The sequence below is a fragment of the Myotis yumanensis genome, unplaced genomic scaffold (genome assembly GCF_028538775.1).
Source record: "Myotis yumanensis isolate MYYU_CA2020_CCGP unplaced genomic scaffold, mMyoYum1.0.hap1 SCAF_12, whole genome shotgun sequence".
NCBI lineage: Eukaryota > Metazoa > Chordata > Mammalia > Chiroptera > Vespertilionidae > Myotis > Myotis yumanensis.
This window is the reverse complement of record NW_027223763.1, coordinates 19262030-19279319: the sequence shown is the minus strand read 5'-3', so window position 1 is coordinate 19279319 and position 17290 is coordinate 19262030. Positions and strand designations below refer to the sequence as shown.

The 17290-nt window shown below is 44.4% G+C and overlaps 2 protein-coding genes across 5 annotated transcripts in view; both read right to left on the bottom strand.

Moving 5' to 3' along the window:
• The window catches only part of CTNNAL1 (catenin alpha like 1), a 55543-nt gene extending 48922 nt beyond the window's left edge, over nt 1-6621 (bottom strand). Inside the window, exon 1 of one of the 2 annotated variants that reach the window (XM_070430955.1) lies at nt 6416-6621. In XM_070430955.1, the coding sequence (XP_070287056.1) occupies nt 6416-6562 (147 nt within the window). In that variant the 5' untranslated portion in view covers nt 6563-6621. The remainder of the gene's footprint in view (nt 1-6415) is intronic. The other variant, XM_070430953.1, reaches the window with a different exon arrangement.
• A 1766-nt stretch (nt 6622-8387) lies between these two features.
• The window catches only part of TMEM245 (transmembrane protein 245), a 66674-nt gene continuing 57771 nt past the window's right edge, over nt 8388-17290 (bottom strand). For all 3 annotated transcript variants that reach the window (XM_070430951.1, XM_070430950.1, XM_070430952.1), the window contains one exon: nt 8388-13161. In XM_070430951.1, the coding sequence (XP_070287052.1) occupies nt 13116-13161 (46 nt within the window). In that variant the 3' untranslated portion in view covers nt 8388-13115. The remainder of the gene's footprint in view (nt 13162-17290) is intronic.

Genomic DNA, 17290 nt, shown 5'->3' with positions numbered 1-17290 from the left:
ATTGCTGATATGACACTGTCCACACTTCTAGAATCTCTGTTTTTCCCTCAGTTTTGTGATGTTATTTTTATTTCCTAGAGTAACTAACAGTAATCTCTTGATTGAAATCGATTTTCTTCGTTTACTTACTGATTTTGTGGGGAGGCAAGAAAGCAAAGACCAGAAAGAAAGAAAAAAAATGGCCATAGCCCATATAAAAGAACAAAGACTTAATTTCCCGGGACCTGAAGAATAAGAAAGCCAGCCCAGGACAGAGAAGTTTGTCTCTGGCTTTAACTCCTGGGCCTCATACTAAACCTGACAAGCTCAGCGGAAGCCTGCATGGCGGGCCTTACACACCCAGTGACCGAAAGTAAGCACACAGGGTGGTCTGAACGTAAAGATTCCTAACTAATAGCGGTCACGGTGGGTAGTCATGTGTGGCATTCCTAAGGTATGTTATCTTAGATGCCCAAAGACAAGAGACGAAGAAACTGTCTCTTGTCTTTGCGCATCTAAGATAACAGACCTCTGGAATGTGAGAACATCTTTTCCGGACCCGAAGGCACAAGCACAGGCCACATTGTTATCTTGCTGCCCACGTAACCTTCTGTGCTGTGTTAACTGTCCGGTACCACCGCTGTAAAAGAAGTACGTGTCTCTGATTTGCTTTTTTATCTAATCTCAGATTCCCGACTTTGCTTTCTCCCACCTCCCTAATCCCTAAAAACCCGTGGATTTTATGTAATCCCCACACCCGCTTGTGTCTCCTTTGAATCTTTATGTATAAAATAAGCTGCAAAACTGCCATCCTCCAGAGCATTTCCTCAGTCTGTTGAGATCTGGCTTCCTGGCAGTTGTCATCACTTTGACTCAAATAAACTCCTATGAGACCTTTCTTAAGGCTGGACATTCTTCCCTCGACACTCATCAGTAAATGCTGAAAATCATTAGACATAAAAATCAGCTAATCGACTACAGAAACCAATATGAAAGAAAGTACATCAAACCATGGGAGATGCTTTAAGAGTAAGAAAAAGGGGCAATTATGCTTACTTTATCCACCACTGTAGTGTTTGGATTTTGTGCGTTTTATCTTTGCAATTAAAAACTCACATAGCCCTAACTGGTTTGGCTCAGTGGATAGAGTGGACTCAAGGATCCCAGGTTCGATTCCGGTCAAGGGCATGTACCTTGGTTTCGGGCACAGCCCCAGGAGAGGGTGTGCAGGAGACAGCTGATCAATGTTTCTCTCTCATCGATGTTTCTAACTCTCTATCCTTCCTCTCTGTAAAAAATCAATGAAATATATTTTTAAAAAACACCACATATATTCACATACACAAATCAGCAAAGAGGGCCCCCTATGTACCCCGTTTATCTCCAGCTTAGTGAGACAGGATCCTGAAAAGCTTCCAGGACACTGCAGAGAGAAAGGGGAAGACAGGGCGAGCTCCTCAGAACTGCGAGGGGTCTGCACAGTGGAGAGTGAGGTAAATCTGTCACCGACAGGAAAAGCCTAGTGGGTGGTAGGCTAACATTCCACACCAGGGTGGAGCTGAGTGGCAGGTCCCCCCTGCCCTTCCTTGCATAAAAACAGTTTAAGACTGGGAGTGGGAGTTTTGACAGGAAGAATACAGTGATTATTAAAGGAGGTGGGGAGTTGTTCTGCAGGAAATATGTTTGGGACTTAGCCCAGAGCTTTTTAAAAAATGGTCTGAGTTAGAAAATATGTAACAAATGAGTGTGTATCACATACACACGCACAGTTTAAAGAAATGAAAGGAAGACATATGCAACCACGGTGACAGAAGAGAACAGTCAGTACCTCGGACAACCCAGGTGCCCGGGGCCCCTTCCTTTCTACAGCACTCCCTCCCCCGGAAAAGAACAGTGTCCCGACCTGGTGCCCGTCCTTCCCTTATTATAACTGCTGCACAAGTGTTATATCCCTAAATGACATATGGTTTTGTTTTGCTAGGTTTTGAACCTTTAATTTTTTTTCATTCAACACTACGTTTTTTGAGATCCATCCATATAGATAATTATACCCATGGTTCATTCATTTCACTGCTGTAGAGTATCTCATTGTATGAACATAGCACAATTTATTTAAACATCCTACATTTGGGTTGTTTCCTGTTTGGGGCCAATAGAAGTAAAAAAAAAAAAAAGAAGAAGAAAAACCAAAATTCTAATCCATGTCTCTAACACACACACAGGAGTTTCTCTATGGATCCAGTTCCATGTGTTTCTATTTAGATAACCAATTGCCCCCCACACATTATTTTTTATTTTTGTTGTTGTTGTTAATCATATCTGAGGATATTTTTTTCCACTGCTTTTCAGAGAGTGAAAGGGAGGGAAGCAGGAGGAGAGAGAGAGAGAGAAACATCAATGTGAGAGACACACATCAACTGGTTGCCTCCCCCACTCACCCTGACTTGGGGCAGGAGCAAACCTGCAACCCAGGTACATGCCCTTGACAGGGAATCAACCTTGCAACCCTTCGGTGCTAGGACTGATGCTCTAACCACTGAGAGCACTGGCCAGGGTCCAGACCCGTTTTTTATAAAAATGTCTTCCTTTTCCCACTGACCAGCAGAGCTAATTCTGTGATTTACCAAGTTTCCACAGATGTGTGGATCTGTTTCTAGGTTCGAATTCTGTTTCACTACTCTATCTGTCCATCCCTATCCTTATACCCACGTTACCTTAATTTGCTATAGCTTTGTAATAACTGTTGAAATCTGCTAGAGTAAGCCCACCCACTCTGCTTCTCTTCTGGCTATTCTTGGCTCTTTACTCTTTCATATAAATTTTAGGATTACCTTTATCAAATTGTACCTTTAAAAATCCTGTTGAGCACTGGCCAGGTGGCTCCGTTGGGTGGAGCATTGTCCTGTACACCAAAAGGACTGCAGGTTCAATTCCCCTTCAGGGCACATACCTAGGTTTCGGGTTCGATCCCCAGTCAGGGAGAGGTAACTGACCAATATTTCTCTCACCTCTCTCTCTCTCTCTCTCAAGTCAATAAAAAATGTCCTTGGTGAGGACTACAAATTTTTTTTTTTTACTTATTGCTATGATGTTAACTGTAAGTTTTCTGCAAATACACTTTATCAGAATAAGGAAGTTTTCTTCTGTTATTAGTTTCTTAAGTGCTTTTGATCATAATTAAAAGTTGAATTTAACTGAATGCTTTTTCTGCATCTAATGATAAGAAAATACATCCTTTCTAATATGTGAATGCAGAAAATTGTATGTAGTTGTTTAATATTGACCCAACCTTGCATTCCTAGAATAAGGCCAGTAATCCAGAACTTTTCACGTGGAGAGTCAGAGGTGAGATGGTATCAGAGGAGAAACTCACTAAACTGTGCAATGCCAGCCCAACGTGTTCACCTCAAGACTGTCTCCTCTATGGCACTGTTCCTGATTCATCCACGTCTCCTCTGAGCTCTTAGAGCATTTACTATTTTTAAAAAATATCTTTTTATTGATTTCAGAGAGGAAGGGAGAGGGAGAGAGAGAAACATCAATGATGAAAGAGAATCATTGATCGGCTGCCTCCTGCATGCCCCCTACTGGGGATCAAGCCCGCAACCCAGGCATGTGCCCTTAACTGGAATTGAACCCGGGACCCTTAAGTCCGCAGGCCGACAGTCTATCCACTGAGCAAACCAGGGAGGGCTAGAGCATTTACTATTGATAATGTTCATTTGACACTTGATGTGCTATTCTGTACACCCCTGTCTCCCAACTAGAATACAAGACCCTCAAAAAGCAGCAACTAGTAAGCATACAACAAATGCTTTCTTAAAATGCTTGAAATATTTTTTTTGGATAAGATGGTGAAGCATGAGTTGCATAATAATGCAGCATCCTTAGAAAAGGAGGTTCTTGGACATGAGTTTTTCTAGAGAGTTGCTGCTTTAATCTGCTAACATTCACTGAAACTTAAAAATCATTTTATTAAAAAAATATTTTTATTGATTTTCAGAGAGGGAGGGAGAAAGGTAGAAATATCAGTGAGAGAGAAACATCCATCTGCTGCCTCTTGCACACCCTCTATTGGGGACCAAGGCCGCAACGTGAGCTTCTGCCCTGACCAGGAACCAAACTGGTGGTGACCTCTTGGTTCGAGGGTCAATGCTCAACCACTGAGCCACACAGGCCGGCAAAAATCATGTTTAATTGTACTCCACACGTTCCTGTTTTGTTAACAGCATTCTGGCCATGCTTTACACTTCTTTTTTTTTTTTTTTCATTTTAAACATAATTTAACTTTTTTCTTGTTGAGTACAGTCTATCATTAGGATCATCAGTCATGGTATTATGCTAAAGATACTGCTGTCGCTATAGAACGTGTGGGATGCAGAACCTCAGCTATGGGCCTGAATGAGTCTTTAATAGGGAAGGAAAAAAACTGGCATTTCCCTCTTTGGCACTGACCTCTAGTTAACTCTCAGCAGCGATTTATACATTCCTCCTCCGCTCTCCTCCTCCCTCCACCCTCTTTTACCCCAGAATTACACAAGGCACAGCTGTAGGACTGGTACGTTTTTAGCAGTGATACTGTGAAAAAGTTACCATTTCTTCAGATTACAACCTTCCTGAGCTTGTTTTTCCATTGTAGACTCTCTTCTCTGGACCTACTACTAGCTGACCTCATCACTGCTTCCAATTTCTAGAAAGGATGCAGCACAGGCAGTTGCTAAGAGCCTAGACCCCGGAGCCAGGCTGCCTGGGTTTAAATCCCAGTTTGACATTTATAGTTCAGCCCCATGACAAGTTACTTAACTTCACTCTTTCTCCGTTCCCTTGGCCATATAATGAGAATAAACATCTATCTACCTCACAGGATTGTTAAGACAATGAGTTAATATTTATAAAGTGCTCAGAACATGGCCTGTCGTAGAGTCAATGTTAAATAAACGAAGAAAACCCTGTCAACTTGAACTCCACCACTCTCTTATATCTGTGTCTCCTGGGGCTGTGGTTGTATTGGTGGTGGTGGTGGTATTCTTTTGCGGGGAGGGGCAGTGCAGACATAATTAAGTGATCCTAGCAATCCTTTCCACTGGTCAGTGCATCTCTCAGACATGGAAGGGGTGGGGGGAGGGGAGCTGGTCAGGTGTATTCATTACCTGTTTTGTTAGCCAGGCTAAAATGAGGGAGAAAATGGAGCTGTTCATTTAATCAGCGTAACGGGAATCTAGGGACACGTGTGACTGCTCATTGCCAGTGTTTGCAGGAGTGGGAGGGAGAAGAGATGGCATTTACAATTCTAGGGACCAGCTCCCGGCTTCCCATCACTGAACACGTTTAAAGAAGGGACTGGCGACCAGGTGTCAAGGATGCTGTAAAAAAAGGATTTTTCTAAAAAAAAAAATTAGAGTCAGGTAGTCTTGAAGATTCCCTCTACCTCGAAAATTTCGGCAATACTAGTGAGTCATCAGGACGTTGCAACCTAGCTGTGAGTCACACAACGCCAACACGCTCCCCCAGGCACAGAATTCTTCTCACACACACACACACACACACACACACACACACACAACCAGGACTTGGCGCACAACTGATCCAGGTGAGGAATTCGAGCCCTCGGGCGGCGTACAGCTCGGCTCACGGTAACGAAAACTTCTCTCAAACTAAGCGCATCCATTAGCTGATTCCAGACTTCTGTTAGGACCAGCAAATACAATAAACCATAAATCCCAAATGGAATTTGGAAAGAAAAAAAAGATGTGTATCCGGATTAACCAACAGTCCTTCACTCTTCCCAGCGCGGTGAGCAGGCAGGTTAGGGGAAGGGGCAGGGCGGCCGCGGTGAATGGGAGCCGGGCGAGCCGCACGCACCCCGGCGCCGGGAAGGGACAAAGGCGGCGGGGAGCGCGCTGGAGTGGGGGGCGGGCAGGAACCCCCAGCCAGAGCGGTCAACAGCCCAGGTTTGAGCTGGGAATGCAACGTGAGCCGGCAGCGGGTCAGAAAGGGGCGACGAGGAGGGTCCCTATATGCCAGGGGGGCCCCGGCCAGGTTCCTCTCGCCTCCGGGGCGCTGGGTTCGGCTGCCCTCCCTCCGCGGGGGGCTCACGGGGCCCGGACGCCCGAGCCGCAGCCCCGAAGCGGGTCCCGTGGGACAGGCCGGCGGCGCACCTGCTGGCCGGCGCTCGGTCCGCACCGGGATCCGCGCCCCGCCGCCTCCCCTGCGCTCACCCCCCTCGGCCTCGCCTCCTGATGGCGGAGGGTCCCGGCTCCAGCCGCCTCCGCCGAGGCGGGTCCCCAACCCAGACGGGAGGTCGGACACGCACGCCGTGGACCGGGCGCGGAAGGTGGGGCAGCGGTTGCCTCCGGCCGGCCCAGCAGCGCGAGCGCCGCCGCCATCGCGGGCCGCGGACACAGGAGACGGGGGGCCGCGCCGGGAGCCACTTTACCTGGGAGACCAGCGGGAGCAGCGTCTGCTCCACCGAGCGAGTTTTGATCTCTAGCCCCGAGTCGAAGCCGAAGCTGGACGGGCCGGAGCCTGGCATTGCCCCGGCGCCGCCAACGCCGGCGGGGCCCGGAGAGGCGGCCATGGCCATCCCCCGGTCGCACAGCCTGGACGCCGCGCCACTGCGGGCCCGCCGCCTGCCAGCCTGCCCGCCCGCGGCGGCGGCAATGCACCCGCGCGGCCGGAGGCCCCGCCCCCGACCGGCCCGCCCCCGGCACGGCCCCGCCCCATCCCGTCCCGCTTCACCGCCGCCGAGCCCCGCCCCCGGCACGGCCCCGCCCCCACCCGCACCAACACGCTTTTGTCTGGGGTTCGCCCCGAAGCCCCGCCCCTAGCCCGGGCCCCGCCCCGTCTGTCTCCTGAGACCACTCTTCAGTGGTTCCCACGCACGTCTCGCCCCACTGGAATCAACAGGTCACCGAGGGCCTCCCGCGGCCTCTGACCACGACAAGGACAAGCGTCCCCAGCAAAGCTGCCCGTCCTGGGGTCCTGGGATCGATGGCTCGTTCTAACTCCCATTCAGCGACAATTTGCAGAAGCTGCGCTGGGGTTGAAACTAAATGGGAGGGCAGAACCAGAGTCAAGTCTCAAGGGAGGGCGTTTGCCCTGCGGCGGGAATTCCACTGGTGATAGCGCTTCTGGGGTCCCATTTCCCCGCCACGCGGCTCCTTTTGCGACTGTATCTTTCTCACAATACTTGGAGCTGGATTGAAGATGAGATATTTGATTATGCAATTAAGGAGTATCGGGTATCTTTCAGGCTATTGTTCGGAATTACTCTTGAAAAGGAAATTAAATCGAGCATATGGAAAAGCTTCACCTACAGTTCAATACTGTTACTTTTTAAAACCACTTTTCAAAATTATTTTTCCCCCTGGTGCCCAGCACAGAACAGTTTCTTAGCAGCTGTTCATTGCCTGAACGGATCAATAGTGTTCACTTCTGACTAAACTCGGTAAGGGTGAGGCTGAGAAGCACAGAGCCCCTTCGGGATTGGCATGGGGTGGGCGGGGGGCGGAGGGGGGGGGGGCTGAATACCCCTTGCCTGCGGATCCCAGGGCAAAGCCGAAGGAGGTTGTCAGGAGCACACTCCCTTTGCAGGGGTCTGGCCTTATGCAACGGACCGAGATGCACGAAGAAATGCTTTGGGAACAGGCATCATCTGCCAACAAGAAACCGTGAGAGTAGAAAAACTGTGTGACTGGCTAGTCCGCCCTTACACCTCAGCCAGGATCCTTTCTCCATCCATAATGTCAGGTTGATGAGCTGAACACCGCCAGCTCGAGGTGTCAGCAAGCTCTTTCACAAGCATCACTGAAACGTGTTTCACAGGACTTCCACCGTGGGTTCAGCTGTCTGCCGGTTGGAGCTGCCGGGCATAGGTGCCAGGGCTGCACCTGTGTCTCTGGTATTGAATAAAGCCATAACTTAGGCTTATTTTGTTCATTCAAAAGGTACAGTTCCTTTATACAACTTTCCCCCCTCTGATTTCTTACTCCTCAGCCATCCACCTCATCACTTCCTTATCCACCCAGCTTACGGCCACCTTATCCTGGGTACTGAGGGCTCCAACCTCAGCCTGGATCCTGTTACCTCTTTAAGGTGCTGAGCATCCTCTCCTCACATACATCTTCCTTTTGTAAGTCACCCTTGTTTCCTAAAACTTCAGTGTAAGCACTGGTGCCAAAGGGGAAGTTTAAGACCCAAGAGACAGTGTATTTGTGACTTCACTAAAGATCAAATTTCTCAACATAAATGAGACTAAGTTTACCACCTGATTCTTTCAACACCAGTTATTTTATTTCAAAATATAAATATTTTACATTTACAAAGTACTTACATCAGTAGGTTGTCAAAGCAAGTTAAAGCTAAGAAACAGCATTTGTGAGGGAACAAAGGTGTATTGTATTTGAATATTCTTTTTTTTTACTTTCACACCATCTCATCTCCACTTTGCCTGAGAATGCAGAGATGGTACAGTTTCCAAAATTACATAAGCAATCACAATTACATATCCAATCTTGGTTTCAAAATCAAATGGTGCCTGTTATACACTCCAGTCACCTAAACAAATTGGCAGTGCAAGGGACAAAAGGAGGGTTTTCTTTGGGATAGCTGTAATACTCCTTAAATTCTGAGTCACTGCAATAAAGAAGAAACAGTGTTTGACAATAAGCCAAAATGATGTTACTTTAAGAATTGCTTCCACACCTTTCACTGTAAAATATAAAGCTAGAAGGAAAACAAGAAACCAGGTGCAAATAACTCTGGACTTGGAGTCAGAAATTCTGAAACTGAATTCTGGCTCCATTACTTTGTGTTATAATAACAGGGGGGGGGAAGAGGGGGGGATCACAAAAACCTTTCTGGGCCTCCAGTGCCGCATCTGATAATACTTAACACCTGCCTTTCTCACAGGGTTGTTATGAAAGCAATCTGAAAACAATAAAGTGCCACACAAAAGCATTATTAAAATGTAATAACAATATATCACCACTGTATCTGCACATTAATTGATCCTTGAAAAACTTGCAAAACTAAACACAAATACTGATTTTATACACCATAGGTGGTAAGACTCCTTATACTTTACATATAGCTCCGAAGGGCAAATATGTTTTCTTTCTAGTATTCTCAGTAAACTTTGAGATTTGTTACGACTACAGGGTACCATGGTAATAGATTTACCTTTCAGAAATTCCACTAAGGATGTTTTATACAAAAGCTGTAAACTTACTGTAGAGCTATGTTTCCCAAAGGACCAGTAGTACTTTGAGATGCTCTGAGAAAAAGAAGGATGGGGCTGCAGTTTAAGGTCGAATAAGTCTAAATGAACACAGTCTTTGTCCCCTCTCATAAATTCACAATATAGAATAGCACGTCAAAAACTCTGAGAAGTCCTACAGGAAGAAAACAAACCCAGCATTTCTCAATTTTAATTGACCTTGGCGTCCCCTCCCCCATGCACACTTTATTCTCTGATACCATCTCATAACATCCATTTGAACAACTGCTACAAGAAACATGTTTTTCCAAGAGCTACTCAACTATGAGGAAAAGGGAAAGAGAAGTAGAACAATGGACTGGGAGAGAAAAAGAACTGTACTCTACTCTGAATTGTTCCTAACTGGCTGTGTGTGTTAGAAAAGCCGCTTGGACCTGTGGATTTGTTCCCTTCTCTAGAAAATGACAGAACCACGTAATTATATAAGGCCCATTCTAGCACAAAATGTCTGTGATGCCAATAGACAGACAGTTTAAAAATAAAAGAACTGTAAATCAGGTCTATCAAAAAATAACTGCTCAGTGTTTCAGATAGTATGCACATTTTTTTGCAGGTCCTCAGTAAATTAATAAAATGAATATATTTTGATTGGAAACTATGTAAAGGCAACAATAAAAACAAAAGTACTTATTTTTAGCCGGAACTAGCATGTGTAAGTTTATTCTCAGGGGCTGTTTCCACTGTGAAGTGCCTACTGTAAAATTCTTATAAGACCCTCAGGTCAGGACCAGAGTATGGGAGGTTCCGAAGGGGTTTTTCCTATAAACCTGGGGTGGAAAGCCACAGATAGCTCACCTAAAATTACTTTTCTCTAATGTAATCCTCATGGCTTGAATTTCTGAGTATTTCTTGCCCAGCAGGGACACTTCCTGAAACGCTAAATACAATGCAAGTGAGAACTAGTGGTACTAGGAAGTCCTGAAGGGTCACTGATGGGTTCCTGCTAAGATCAAGGTCAGCCAGAGGATTTTATCTGTAAGCCCTGGAGCAGCCCTTTTTAACTGGAATAAACAGCTGCCATTTCCAAGAGCTACTGAGTTTGTTTAAATACAGCATCTCCATAACAGTTCTTGGATATCCTCCCACTGCTCAGGGTCGCTCTACACCAGTCTCAGAGGTCAAGGGAACACTCTGCCAGCTCACCACCTCTTATGGAAGAGCGTGTTAGGATTCCTTGCAAATGGAAAAAAATAAATAAGACTGGTATCTAAAGCAGTCTGACAGAGGTCACTTCCAGGAACAGAGAGTATGGTAAGAATTTTGGAACTGAAGCAGGACTGATATATGGAGTTTATGCTGAATACCACACGCCTGTTCTCTGAGGAAGGGAGGAGCATGTTTGTGTGGGGAGTTTTTATCTCCTCCATTTAGTTTATAACCGAATAGTGAATGTGAACTTAAAACTAATCTGTAATCGAGCTGTAAAAGGCAAGACATTGCGATAGGATTTCTGAACTCAGTTTGTACTGAAGCTACTTCTACTTCATCGATGCATTTTCTCCCTCTTTCTGGGTCAGATCCGACCTGGGAATCTGAGGGCTGGTCATCTTTAAAACTTGAGCTTGAGACTCCTACCTTTTCATACCACCTGATCTCTATGCTCTGTGGAGATTCTGCACACCCTCACTCTACCTGAGGGGGCATGTTTGTGAGGGTTCAGGGAAGACCTCCCCTAGCCGGCCAGCCTTCCCCGTCCTTATTCAGCAGCTGGAGTGCTGTGGCAATTCCATTCCTGATCAGGCCTGGGTAGCACTAGGGCACCTCTGTTCCTGCTGTTCCGGGGTGATATTACATCACTGATCATTCTGGCAGCTCTAACCTCGTCTCTTAGAGCTCAGAGTCCCCCCTCTAACAACCTGGTATCCCTATGAATAATTATGACCAACACTTTGAAAGAACATAATCTGTATAGGCACCAACTCATTGTGTACAACATTTAACTCTTGTGAATGCGTGCAAATTACAGCTATAAACTTACCAGTATACAATTAACAAATACAAACCCGAATTCTTTTTTAACCCCTTTAATGCAATTTTTTTGTCTTAGCAATACACATGATCTGGCTAAGATTTACCGAAAGAGAAGGCCTGCTTATGAGTTACAACCTACAGCACCCTGTACAGTGCCTGGCTTGGGCCTAGGGCTTGGCAAACTCTTAGCAAACGTTTTACTGAATAAATGATTAAACAACTAACTAAAGAAAGTAATTAGTGGCCAAATGTAACATTGGTGTTATATCAAATTATAATTGTTGAAGGGTTCATAAGAAAAATTCGAGATGTGCAGAGTCTACTGTTTAAACAAAGACTTCATGGTAGCCTCTCTTCTAAATGGAGTTTTTCTTAATATCAAAATAAATTTAAGCTAGTTATACTAACTGTGCTTTTTAGTGAAAAAGTGTTTGAGATAAAATAATTTCTACTTTTAAGTGTTTTCCAAACCGGTGATCTCTGATTCTTAAGAAGCCTTTCTCCTCCACATTCCCCTGGGGGCAGAGACAGAGCCTGAGGATTGTTTTATCCGGTGGCAAGGGCACAGAGCTAGGAGCTGGGTTCTAGTCCCAGCCCTCATGAACAGAGGACAAGTCCAAGGACACCTATTCTATCTCACAGCACGGAAAACTGTAAGGTAGTAGAAGAAACACTACAGCATAAGCAGAGTGTACAGACTTACGGAGTCAGAAGATTGAGGTCAAATCTTACTGAACTTTATGACTTTCAGTTGGTCAGTTTTCTAAACCTTAGCTTCATCATGTGGGAAACTGTTATAAAACAACATAATGCTGTATGAAAAGTTATGTGAAGTTGTTGTGAAATAATTACAGGCAAAGAGACTTTGTAAAATGTAAAGCATTATGCTGCTTATTGTGATATCTGATAAATTTAAGAAGTTACAATGTAATTCAACAGGCATTCATCTCAGGCTCATGTGCAAGGCACTGCGCTAAGTGATGGGAAAATACTACATAAATATAAAATTCTGGTCTGTAAGTAACCAAGTGGCAGAATTCCAAATGGTGAAACAGGGATACATTTAACAAATCAGAGTACTGGTGCACCTGAGATATTTCACTTGAAACATTTGGAAAGAAAAATCCCCAACATGAAGTCTATCATATTGTTACCACTAATAGCAGCTGACATGTATTTCACTTCAATGCCATTGGTCTGCCAAGTTTTAGAAATTTGGCAACAGTGTAATGGGGGGATGGAGCAGAAGAAAGGGGAGAGAGATCTTCAATCAGTCTGTCTCTCCTTTGGTTGCAACACACAACTAACTGAACTTGAAGTAAGCCACCTGCCCTTACACGGAAGATTGGTTCTTTCTTAGAGAGGACCACACATTGTGGGAAAAGGGTAGAAGACACATTTTTCCTGCTCAAGTAACTACCTACTCAAAAGTGAAAGCCCTTTTCATTGAAAAGTGACTGTTGTAGAAAAGTTTATGAACAGATTTCTTAAAACAGGAGAAAAATTACATGTATGTCCTTTTAACAGTAGGTAGTTTAGGGCTCTTAAAAAATAACTTTATAAATACTTATTATAATAATACAGATAAGCAAAGGGGGTAAATTTCAAGCCATGGTACCAGTGTATACACTGAAACTCTTAACTAAGCCATCTGAGCAACAGTTAGGTGAGCAAACCACATCTCGGAACTCTAACGCTGTGCTTTAAAATGCAAAGCAGCTCACAGCAAGGTCGCTCTTGTCCACGCAATCTGTAGGAAGGCCAGGAGACTCTGTTTCTTCCCCCGGCTCTGCGTGCTAGGCACGGCCGAAAGGACAGGAGACACAGCTGAGCTGAACTCACAGTCAAGGTTGAACTTCCTAGAGAAATCACTGAAGCAGAAGCCATGTCAGTCTACTGAAGATTTCAGATCTTCAGAAATGTCACGGAAAGTCCTATAAGAAAAAATAAAATTCGTTTTGCTTTTGGAAATGAGGAGGGGGGGAGGAATGAAATCACAGAGATACCAAAAAAAAAGAAAGGAAAAACAGCACCTAACCAGTAATTAAATGCCATAGATTAATAACTTATTTTTACAATTTGAGAGCCTTGATGAGGTTATATAGTCATTTTTCTTAATATTATCATGAGTTAGCATTTTGAGTATTAGTTCAAAGTGTGCCAGTAACAAGAACTCCAGAGGTTTTTTTTGCTGAGTCCATTGTCTCCCATCCAAAAAACTATTTCCCTTGAAATTAACAACCATGTGACTATGTTCTAGCCGATGAGATGTAACTGGAAGAGCAGTGTGACTTCTCAGCAGTGTCCTTAAAAGAGAAGGGTCATCTTCCCTTCCCCCTTCACACCGGCTGCAAAGTGTACACAAGGATATTAGAGAAAAACACTAGAAGATCAAAGATCAAAAGCCAAGTGAATAAGTTTTATTACAAAAGAGGAAACCTGACCCAGCAGAGCCCAAGCTCTGGGGGATATGGTTCAGGGCAGGAGAAATGAGGTTAGGTCTTTCCACCAAATTGCCTGGTACTGAACTGTCTGACCCACATAGGCAAGCTAAGTGCATATCACTAACTGCAGGTAACATCTAGGCTGGATAGAGGTGGTGTGCTGCACCTATGAGGCGCCTGCCTCAGGACTGTAGTAGCTAGTTTGCCTTTACTACATAATTTATATGCCCAAGCGAGGATTATGTCACCCAGTCAGGCCTGCATCTGTGCTGGCAGCCCACTGCCAAGGTCAGAGTTTATCAATGAACATGAGCCCAAGCACCCATCTCAGAGGAAAAGACCTCACACCGAGGCTGGCAGAACAGCAAGGAGGGAGGCTCGGCTGGATGTTTGTGGAACAGTTACACCAGCCCTGGATTGCCTGCCTCTGGACTGCTTTCACCCGAGAGAGAAGTGAGAGAAATCAACTTCTAGCTCATTTAAGTCATTTGAGTTCTACTGACGGTGGTTTTTTGAGTTTGTTTGTCTTGGGTTACATGAGCTAAATCTATCTTAAAGGGTACAAGTGTGAAGCAGAAGTTCATTACCATCCTTTTAGCTAGAGGTTACCTTGCTCCTTTATAGCAGTATCACCAATTAGGACCACAGAAAAACATGAGGTCAAAAGCTAGTTTTCAAAACAATTTTAAAGTCTTGAAGCTATACTTTATTAATTGTAGGCACATCACTACAGCATGTTGTTCCTTCTTACATTATTTATCAAATAAAGCCCATTTTATTTTCATACCTTATATTAAAAAGATTAACTTTTTCATTAGAAATAGACCTAAAGTAGAATATAAGAAAAGTGTTACAAAGCTTCAGGGAATCACTCATAGTTATGGAAACAAAAGATAACAAAAAGTTGTCATTAGGTACAAATTACTTAAAAATTTGCAAAGCAAGTAATTTTGAACTTCAGGTGCAATTCACATCCATGCCACCTCTTACATTTTTTGTTTTCCCAATTTTCAGTTCACATAAGTATTTAGGAGGGTGAGCTAGAGAGGGCAGAGGTCAATTAAAGACTGATCCTGCCGTAGCCAGTTTGGCTCAGTGGATAAAGCGTCGGTCTGCGGACTGAAAGGTCCCAGGTTCGATTCCGGTCAAGGGCATGTACCTTGGTTGTGGGCACATCCCCAGGAGGGGGTGTGCAGGAGGCGGCTGATCGATGTTTCTCTCTCATCGATGTTTCTAACTCTCTGTCCCTCTCCCTTCCTCTCTGTGAAAAATCAATAAAATATATTAAAAAAAAAAAAAAAGACTGATCCTTTTGTGCAATGCCGGGAGTACCTCAAAATCAAGGGGGGCACAGGTAGAATGGTACAGTAAAGAGATTACATCAGGGATGCTCAATTGTCTCAAGGCTCTTTCAGTGGGTGGTGCCCTCTGAGGCGTGCCTCTAACTAGCACAGCCCTGCGTCCAAAGGAACAGCTTTGAGGGATGGGTGAGCTTCCTGGCTCAGGCTTTGGCGGTTTTGAAAGGGTTTATGTGTGACGTGGCCAAAGCCACCATATTGAATATATGCTGATGGGCCTAGGAATCAAAATGAACTGTTTCCTCCTTAAATAACTTTAAACTCTGAGAAAAATACCCCCAAACTAAGATTTATATATATACACTAGAGGCCTTCCTTCCCCGGGCTGCCGGCACCGGCTTCCCTCCGGCACCCAGGACCCGGGCTTCTCTTGCATATTATGCTTTTATTATTATAGATGCTTTATACATATTACTATCTATCAATCTGTCTATTAATCAAAACAGGGTTTCTCAATAGCATCATTATTGACGTTGTTGTGCATTATAAGATGTTTAGCCACATGCCTGCCTTTACCTACTACAGTTGTGACAATCGAAATGTCTCTAGACATTGCCCAATGTCCCTTAAGGGGAGCAAAATTACCCCCTCCACAACCATTGCTCTAGATATCTATTTATTTATACACCTACTTTTCACAGTGCCACCGAAATTAGTGTTTTAACACCTGTAGAGCGGCTAAGAAGACCACCAAATGTCCCAGATGACAACCCCAGGCAGTACTCAATTCTGGGAGCCCCTGGAAAGGCTTTACGACCAATAATCAAAAACTGACCAATACCACAAAGCATTTCCAACACCCAACAAGTTTCTAAATTCATCCTCTGACATCTTTTCAAATTTCTAAGTTACCTGCAAGTCTGAATCTCTAAAGAGACAATTCCACTAGACCAGCGGTTCTCAACCTGTGGGTCGCGACCCCTTTGGAGGTCGAACGATCCTTTCACAGGGGTCGCCTAAGACCATCGGAAAACACATATGTAATTACATATTGTTTTTGTGATTAATCACTATGCTTTAATTATGTTCAATTTGTAACAATGAAATTGGGGGTCACCACATGAGGAACTGTATTAAAGGGTTGCGGCATTAGGAAGGTTGAGAATCACTGCTCTAGACTATGAATGAAAAGTCCTGCCTCAGGCAAAGAGGCATGAAATGAGATTAAGACTGTGGCTGGCCTGGTGACTTCCTTCTGTTGACAAGTAAGCTTAGCCTTCATGTTGAAATTCATACCTCCTGTTCAATGCTCCCTCCAGGCCAAGGAAGCCTCCAAATGCACTCAGAAGAAAGGAAATAAAATTAAGCAAGCTGAGAAAACAGTTACTGAGAGTTTCCTTCTCAACACTGTATCTTCTTTAGATGTTTGGGTTGGTGAAGGTGGTGTGTGTGTGTGTAAAACCTTACAGACATAACATTGATATTAAACCAACTTCCAATTTTCTCCTGGAAAACAAACTACATAACCTAGAGATGCAGAAATAATTTCTTTAAAAAACACTTTAATTGAATGTATTTAAATTAAAATTATAAAACAAAATCAGTCCACTTGCCCTGCATCTGTCCCACTCCCCACAACTACCAATCTGTTCTCTGCATCTATAAGTTTGATTTATTTATTTTTTAAGAGGACTTATTTTTTAATCCTCACCTTAGGACATGCTTATTAGTGGAAGGGGGGAGGGGGAGAAAAAGGGAGAGAGAAACCGGTATCTATTGGCTGCCTTCCATATGTGCCCCAACTTGTGATCAAACCAACAACCCAGGTATGTGCCGCCCTATAGGGAATCAAACTGGCAACCCTTCGGTGCACAGGACAACGCTCAACCAATTGAGCCACTCCAGTCGGGCGGTTTCTTTCTTTTTTTAGATTCTGCATGTAAGTGAAATCATAAGGGATCTGTCTTTCTCTGGTTTCTTTCTGGCCTCATCAAGAGGCACAGAGCTAAGTAATTGCGAGGGCTCATAAAATTGCAACTCTCTAGATTAGGAAGAAAAAAAGAAATAAAGACTTCATTGGCAGTATTTCTAAAAATGGTGAATGTCTTATCTAAACTACCAAATTACAGTCTTCTTTCCCGAGCTATAAGGATGATTATGCTCCTCAGAACCAGGTGGCGGAACAAGCAAAATGCAGGATGAGCTGGGGACAGAGGACAGCTGTGAGCATTTAGAGCCCCTTTAGGGCAACGGGCACTGTGCAGTGTGGTTTCCCAGTCACAAGCCTTTGCTCCTTGGAAAATATTTGGGGATCTGCTTCC